General features: G+C 44.2%; 1 protein-coding gene across 2 annotated transcripts; it reads right to left on the bottom strand.

Moving 5' to 3' along the window:
- Window positions 1-1,072: 1,072 nt before the first annotated feature.
- Window positions 1,073-6,452, bottom strand: LOC139351586 (amino acid transporter heavy chain SLC3A2-like). 2 transcript variants are annotated; one of them, XM_070993537.1, is made up of 11 exons: window positions 6,125-6,452; window positions 4,909-5,120; window positions 4,635-4,819; window positions 3,732-3,905; window positions 3,513-3,607; window positions 3,291-3,427; window positions 2,705-2,814; window positions 2,408-2,610; window positions 2,238-2,315; window positions 1,911-2,130; window positions 1,073-1,817 (listed from the first exon to the last, which is right to left on the bottom strand). In XM_070993537.1, exons 2-11 carry the CDS (start codon window positions 5,103-5,105, stop codon window positions 1,678-1,680), a joined length of 1,539 nt encoding a protein of 512 aa, XP_070849638.1. In that variant the 5' UTR covers window positions 5,106-5,120; window positions 6,125-6,452; the 3' UTR covers window positions 1,073-1,677. The 2 variants fall into 2 exon arrangements, with proteins under 2 accessions (XP_070849638.1, XP_070849637.1); XM_070993536.1 differs by having other exon boundaries at window positions 1,079-2,130; window positions 6,125-6,229.
- Between the last annotated feature and the right edge of the window lie 972 nt (window positions 6,453-7,424).

The following is a 7,424-nucleotide window of genomic DNA, read 5'->3' as shown; positions in this document are numbered from 1 at the left end:
CGCTTAGGAATTGCATGTCAAAGATCTCAGACTGGGCTCGGGTTTGTGTGGGGTTAAAAGGGAAATCTTGGCGGTTCACAGGAACAGAGACCTTCTTCTTCGTCTCTTTTGCTCTCCTTCTGTGCCATCCATGCCATTTAGTATTCAGCCTGTAAAGCCGTTCCTCCTCAGGTAATGTTTCCTTCCAGTGTCTGCTGTGTGTGAACAGAGCCTGTTTTCTCATACCAGGAGTTTGCCTTGGTGTTTTGGTGCATAACGAGAAACATAGCGACGAGAAAAATATAAAGAAAGATTAAGAGCTGCAAGTCCACAAGCACAAAGGGAAGATTGAGAAGAAAACAGGGGAAAGAAAATGATAAAAACAACAAAAATATATGCAATATGACCTATGACCTATGACGACCTTTTATCTTAATCATCCTGGAGATTATTCAGAGAAGAAAATAGCAGGTTTTCAATCACGTGGATGGAGTGCCTCTCTTAAGGCGTTCCAGTGAATTCAGATTTTTACTAAGATTAATTATTCATGTATATAAAGGAACTGCGGGGACATACAGTACCTACAGAAAGGAAGTATTAGTATCACTCAGATTCATCTAGCTAAATTTGTCAATGCTGATTCATCTTTCAGGAAGTTGATGTCGCTCAAAAAAAATCAGTAGATTTAGGCGAATAGTTTCAGAGACCACTGGGAGAGGTGCTATGGTAAGAACTCATACTGTAATCTGGGGTGAAAGTGTCACTTAGCACGTCAGAATGAACATTTTCTCAGCAAAAACGGGTTTTGACAGTAGTTACTTTAAGACAGTCGGTGCACGACCTATTTAGTTAAACTCATACATGCAAAAACATATTTTAGTGAAGCTTAAATCGGCCGATAAAACCCATCTGAGACGCTGATAAAATATAGACGTGCTTCCTCTGTTAACATCTGTGACACACTTAAACCCACCTGTACGTTCTGAAAATAGTGAACGTCTCATCTGATATCATCTCCGGCACAAAGAGTGCGCTCAAACACAGAAATCACTCTTATAAGAACACATGAAAACACGAGGAGGAGGGCGCAGGAGTCGGTACAGAACTTTCTGTTTATTCGTTTCCAATTCAGTTCGTTCGACAGACTTGACAACATTCGCAGCCCATGACGTGAAGTAAAATTGTTACTTAAAAAAAAAAAAAACATCTCAATTTAGACTTAAAAAGACCCAAAAGGACTGCTCGAGGAATGCCCACAGAACAAGAATGGAATGTCTTTTACATGTTTGGGCAATTTACAGACAACACTCAATAATAAAAAGATCACAAAAGAGCAAAATGCTCAATTGATGAGCACGTCTGAGGCTGTGGCATCTTTTACCAGCTCTGAAAACAACACAATTTTAAAAAAAAACTAAAAAACAACAAAACCAACATGTTATGACAGACATCTGTCAACTTAATAAAAACCAAAAGAATTTATCGTCAGTTTGTACTGGCCAAAATTCAGATTTTTTTTTTTTAATGACCCAATTCATTTCTGTTCTCCATAAATAAACTGATATAAAATCATATCACTTGCAGTAAAAAGAAAAGTCCTGTATCTTTTGCCATCTTTTATCTAAGGATTAGGACTGACTTTAGTGTCTTTTAAACTAAGTCCCATCTTGGTAGTGTTCCTATACTTTGGCACCATCTTTAGCCTGTATAGGGGAACTGCAGCAGGACAGCTTGTCCTGGTCCAAGGGTGATTTTGTCCAAGCTGACGGTGGTGTCTGCTTTCAGCTCTTCGTCGGTCGACAGCTTCACCTTGGCTGTCTCTGGCAACTCTACTCCCTCTGCAGGAACAAAGATCAGGGGGTCAAAAAACTGCTGTTGATGCACGTTACTGTATAAGACAAGTCCTAAAGACACACGTCTGCTGAACTTGCCTGTAGATGGCAGTGTGAACTTGAATGTCTCAGGTGCTGTTCCCCAGTTGACGGCAGTGAGGTATCTCTCACTCTGGTCCCACAAACGGAGGAAAGAGAGGGAGGTGGCGGAGGAGGAGAGGGGGTAGTAGTCGCCGTGGAGGAGGGAGCGCTCTTTGGCTCGCAGGTCGCTGAGGGATATGAACCACTTCCTCGTACCGATGCGCTCCTTCCGCTCAGCCTGTAAATGTGAGAATGGTTAAAAACGCTGAAAACGAATCAATGCGTTTGACCATTTCCTCACTAGTTTGCTCATGGAGCCCCTTTCTACACTGAACACACTCTTACCTCAGCAGTCTCATTGAGAGCGGCTCCTTCAGCAGGTTCCTGCTCTAAGCCCCAAACCATCTTAGGAGATTCTGAACCCTGATGAGGAAACAAACGAGACAAAGGTTAAACTTTGCTGCAGGCGGAAGGTTATCGAAACATTTCAACATCGGCTCCGTGCTACGGCTTACTTGTCCTGCCTGAAGGCCGATCTCGTCCCCGTAGGTAAACACCGGGGTCCCGGGCATGGTGAACAGCAGGAGCTGGTAGAGACGGATCAGGCCCAGACTTTTTGCCTGTTTAGCCAGCTGGTCCCGTTGGGTGGCACCGAGACCCCAGGCCAGACTTCTCTGCTGGGAGTTAAGGGTGTCCATGGCCTTGATGTGCTCCACACCTGCACATATTGGGGAGAAAAGAGATCAAAACCTTAAAAGATGAACAGCTGATACACAGCCCGTATGGTAGGATGAACAGGGAACACCACCCACCTGTTTTTTTGCTGCTGAGCAGGTCGGACAGGATGATATCAACACCAGTGGTATTAGCGAGCTGAGACACCTCTGCGGCCGACAAGCCTTCAACCACACCCATCAGTGCCCTGAGAGAAAGAACGTGGGATGATTAATCACATTATAGAGCAAAAGAGCCACTGCTGGCAACGGTTTCAGGGAAGAAATGTAAAGTTATGTCAAAAGCTGTTTTAAGAATAACACAGAATTCTGAAATCAGCATCACCTTAAAATGTTGAATGTAACTTTCAACTCTGTGCTGTACCTCAAACCATCCACAAGGTGTCACTTTATCATGACAGACCATAAAGCGCAACTGGTTTTCAGGGGCCTGTCTTCCTGATCTGCCTCTCCCTAACCGCTGCCTGGAGTCCCTGCAGCACTGGAATGCTTTTAATCTCTCAGGAAACAAAAGCCTGTCAGCTGACATTTTACAGATTGTTTGAAAATTGCGTTCCCTGTATCTGCAAGTAATACCTGCATTTAACCGAGAGCCTTGAAACTACGTTCCCGCACAAATTGTCTACGTATGCAGAAACAAAGGAAGTCAGGAAATGGCGGTTACCTCTTCTTGGTGGACTTGGTGTCGTTGTTCTGGACGACAGCCTGCAGCTTTGGCCAATCAACAGAGCCGGAAGCAGCAGTGAGGTCAGATATCTTGATGCCATCCACACCCAGACTGAACCAGTACTCCGCTGCAGCCTGGAAGAGGACACGAGCACTAAGGTTATAACAGTTCAACGGCATGGATTCTTCCTATCAATATGACCCAAAGTGTGTGTCTTACCTTGACTTTCTCAACCACATCATCAATATCACCACTGCTGAACCAGGGAGCACTTCCCAGGTAATTAGGAGTCAGGTCAAGCAACACAGAAATACCTGAGAGGAAAGTAAATATAAACAATTAGTGAACAACATGTGGGCCTGAGCAGTCCGAAAAAAATTAAATACTCTATTGATATGAACTGAGAATGAGCTCAACACCGGCACTCGTTTGACCTACCCTTCTTGTGGGCCTTCTCCAGCACACCGCGAAGGTCTTTCTCGTTTCCTTGGATGGGGTCGATCACGTCAAGACTCAGGGTGTTGGGCTGGTCGGGCTGGACGGTGTGAAGAGGGCCGAGAACCAGGCCTTTCACCTTCAGCTGGTTTATGTCGTCCAACTTTGCCTCGACACCTAAAAGACAAACAGAGGGACATGGAGGGAGAATGAATTGTCATGTCCGTGTGATTTTCACACTGGGGGGGGGGGGGGGGGGGGGACAACAGAGAGCTGATATGTGAAAAGTAGCATGGTCAGACGAGAGGGCTGAAGGCCAGAGAGACATTTTGATGGTTTCAGAGACAGCTCAGGAAAAAACCCTGGTCTTTTAGTGAGTTGCTGACTCAAGGCAGGAGCATGTGAATGACTCCCTCCACAACCGTCTGCTGCCCGTGTGAAGTCTGAGCACAAGGAGGACCCTTCACAAGAAAACACCACCGCGTCACGTGTGGTTGTTGGAATTCTGGCCAAAGCCTGCTGGAAACCTGAGCGCTGCCTCGTAATTCACTTCAGGAACAGCTGTACAAGCTGTCCTGCTTCTTCTTTCCTTCTCAGTAATCACAAATTAAGTCTAAAAACACTTGTCCTGTACTGGATTGCTCAACTTTAAGCTCACATGAGTAGGAGAGATATGAAAGAGATGACGCGTGGGCTTTTTTTTGTCCTTTAGACGTTGAGTCACACGTTGTCAGCCCAGTCAGCAGTTTGGCCAGTGGAAATAGGCCATGCAGAACTAAGGAAACCCAAGACCTTGTCACAAGACTTGAATTAGAGTGGGTTACCACACCGAAACCAGACCACTTTGTAAAAGTAATATCTTTATTTTGGGAATAAGGATGACACCATAAGCACAAAGTACTCTACCTGACATTCCCTCAGAGAAAGCTTCAACGTCAGAGATCTGGTACAGAGGTCCTTCGTTCCACCAGTTCATCTGAGGGATGGGTTTGCAGCGAGGGGCCTGGACGATGATCACGATGGCTCCAGCCAGCATGCCGACCCAGCCCAGCCAAAACAGGACGAGAAGAATCCAACGGGTTCGCACCCATCTAAACACAAAGGATGAAGGGAAAAAATGTTACGATGGCCACACCAGGACAAGACCTGAATTATTAAAGGCTTGGCCAGTAGCTCTTACCCTGGAGTCCCAGCAACCTTCATCAGCTCCTCTTTGGACAGGCCAGTGAACGTGATCTCATCTTCAGCACCCTTCTGCTTGACGGTGCCATTTTTCTCTCCGCCTGCAGCTTGGTTGTCACCCGAGATGAGCTGCTTCCCCAGTTCGCCCTCATTGAGCATCACCTCCTTCATGCCGATCTCCGGGTCTCTATTCATGGTTAAACCTGATTTCTTCAGCAGGGGACAAAGAAATAGATCTAATTAGTCTCTTCTCCAAGTCACAAATGGTTTCATCTCTGATCACCTGAATTGTTAGTCACCTATTACATACAGTACCTCCCAGTTAAAAGGAGACTTAACTAGCTAATTAGCTGGCTAACTCCTCAGGCAGAAATTAACTGGGTGTTACTGACGTATGTTAGCATCTATCATAAACTCGCTAAACTGTTTTTAGGTAAAGTGAAAAAGAACTTAGAAGACAACAACAAAAACACTTAAATTAACGCTACCTACTTCACGTTGAGATGAATATCTAAAGTAATTGCTGCGGCAACAATTCAAATGAGCAGACAAGTTTTCAAAAGTTGGTCCTTGTGCATCTGTAACCAGCTACAAACGAGCTCACCGGATAGACCGTGACCTTCACAATAAGAGTGAGTTAAAACACATATGAATGAAGTGACGAGCTAAACTTTAACAACCACTGTCCTTTGTAGTACTTTAAGTTTCAAGATAAAGGACATAAAACATATAAAGAATGCTCTCGCAAAAATACAGCCTTCCGAGCATTAACATGAGCATTTATCACTGCTTGGCTCTGAATTGTCTCGCGTTATGGCCACTTTTTAACTCAACGTTCGACAAATACCGGATAAATTAACGCTTCCGGAAGTGTATTAGTTTGCCGCTGGTGATAGCGGTTCCTCCCGGTTCGTTAACATTTCACTACTCCTTGAACAAAAACTCTTGAAATATAACCTAAAGTGGTTTATCGAAGTATGCCAAGTGAAGAAAAAAAGACATCATACGAACATGAACTCTAGCACATGTCTGACATCGTGTAATATGTCCTCCAGAGGATGATGAAACGTGGCCGGTTGCTACGTCATCTGCTGTTACATGCGATAGCTCGTGCACATTGTACTTTATTTTCTATTTAAAAGTCTATACTGCTGTTAATCACTACTAAACTCGACATGTGGCAACAAATTCGATTAAATAAAATTGTACAATACCTATAAAAGTAAATGTCCGTCCGGGTTTGTTCGACCTTTCTACGTCGTTCGTCGTTGTTTGCGCTAATCTTGTTGCACAGGCTCTTGCTGAGTATTTGTACTGGCTCTTTTCTCCGCCCCCATCAAGGGGACGACCCAATAATGTCTCCCCCTTTTCCCGCAGACAGATCAAACTACGTACTCCAAACCATCAGTGTTGCACTACAGGTTAGAAAACCTGTTTCTTGGACCACATTTCTGTCAAATGTGTCTGCTCTTCTCTATAAGCGCGTTCATTGGTGCAGGACTCAGTTAAGCTGTTTACCCCCAGAGCATGTTTGTGTTTACTGGGCCAGCAGAGCGCTGCAGAAACAACCAGGCATGACAGCAGTGTCCTCCCATCACTCTGACAATCAGTCAAATCATCCATAGGTCAATAGTTGTGTAACACCAACACATCAGCTTACCTTCAAATGATAAAACACAGTTTAATACACACTGTGCTTTAATATCTATGCATATCATCACTGTCAATAAAAATCCTGCACACTGTACTGAATATGCACATGCATGCATTTATATAGCCGTCTGTATATAAGTACCCATGTCATGTATATTCACACAATATTTACTTCTTTGCATCATTTGTGTCGTTCATATTTTCTGACTTGTATATAGACATTGTGTGTAACACTGTGAGCAGTTTAAAACTGGGGTCACACTTTTGGACAACACATACATGGACAAAAAAGCTGATTCTGATGTTTGACGCGATTTCAACCTTTGCCCCAGTTTACACAACAGACAAGACAGTTATTTTCCCCGGGGCTCTTGTGTTTTCATTTAAGTAAACCCGTCTGCACTCGCTCAGAGTATGACTAGGGCTGACCTGCCGGTGGAAGACGGTGGCCCTTGTGAGTTTTAATACAGAAAGCTGCAACATCCTTATGACAGACCAACACGTGTTAGACTGGAAGTATTCTGTTAAAAGTGTCGGTGATAACTAACAAACTTAGTTCGATCTTGCAAATTCTCACTCAAGATAATGTAATCAGCTGCATGAGCCATGCTGACGGCTGATTGATAGAAGGATTGATTGCATACTCCCTCAGTTCCTGCTGAAGCCTTTAATCATTTCATTAGTGGAGATGGCCACTCTGTTCTTCACTAATCTACTTAATCACCCACTTCTTACTCATTCCCTGCTTCTGTTTTACCATCCAGACCTCGTTTGCGCCATTTCCCTCTTGATTAGCAAGTGACAAACATGTACCAAGGAGTCGGTTCAGTCTGATGATCGTGCTTATACAGTGCTAACTTA

This window comes from Chaetodon trifascialis, chromosome 23 (assembly GCF_039877785.1).
Source record: "Chaetodon trifascialis isolate fChaTrf1 chromosome 23, fChaTrf1.hap1, whole genome shotgun sequence".
In the NCBI taxonomy this organism is placed as follows: Eukaryota; Metazoa; Chordata; class Actinopteri; order Chaetodontiformes; family Chaetodontidae; genus Chaetodon; species Chaetodon trifascialis.
This window is presented reverse-complemented; position numbering and strand designations above follow the sequence as displayed.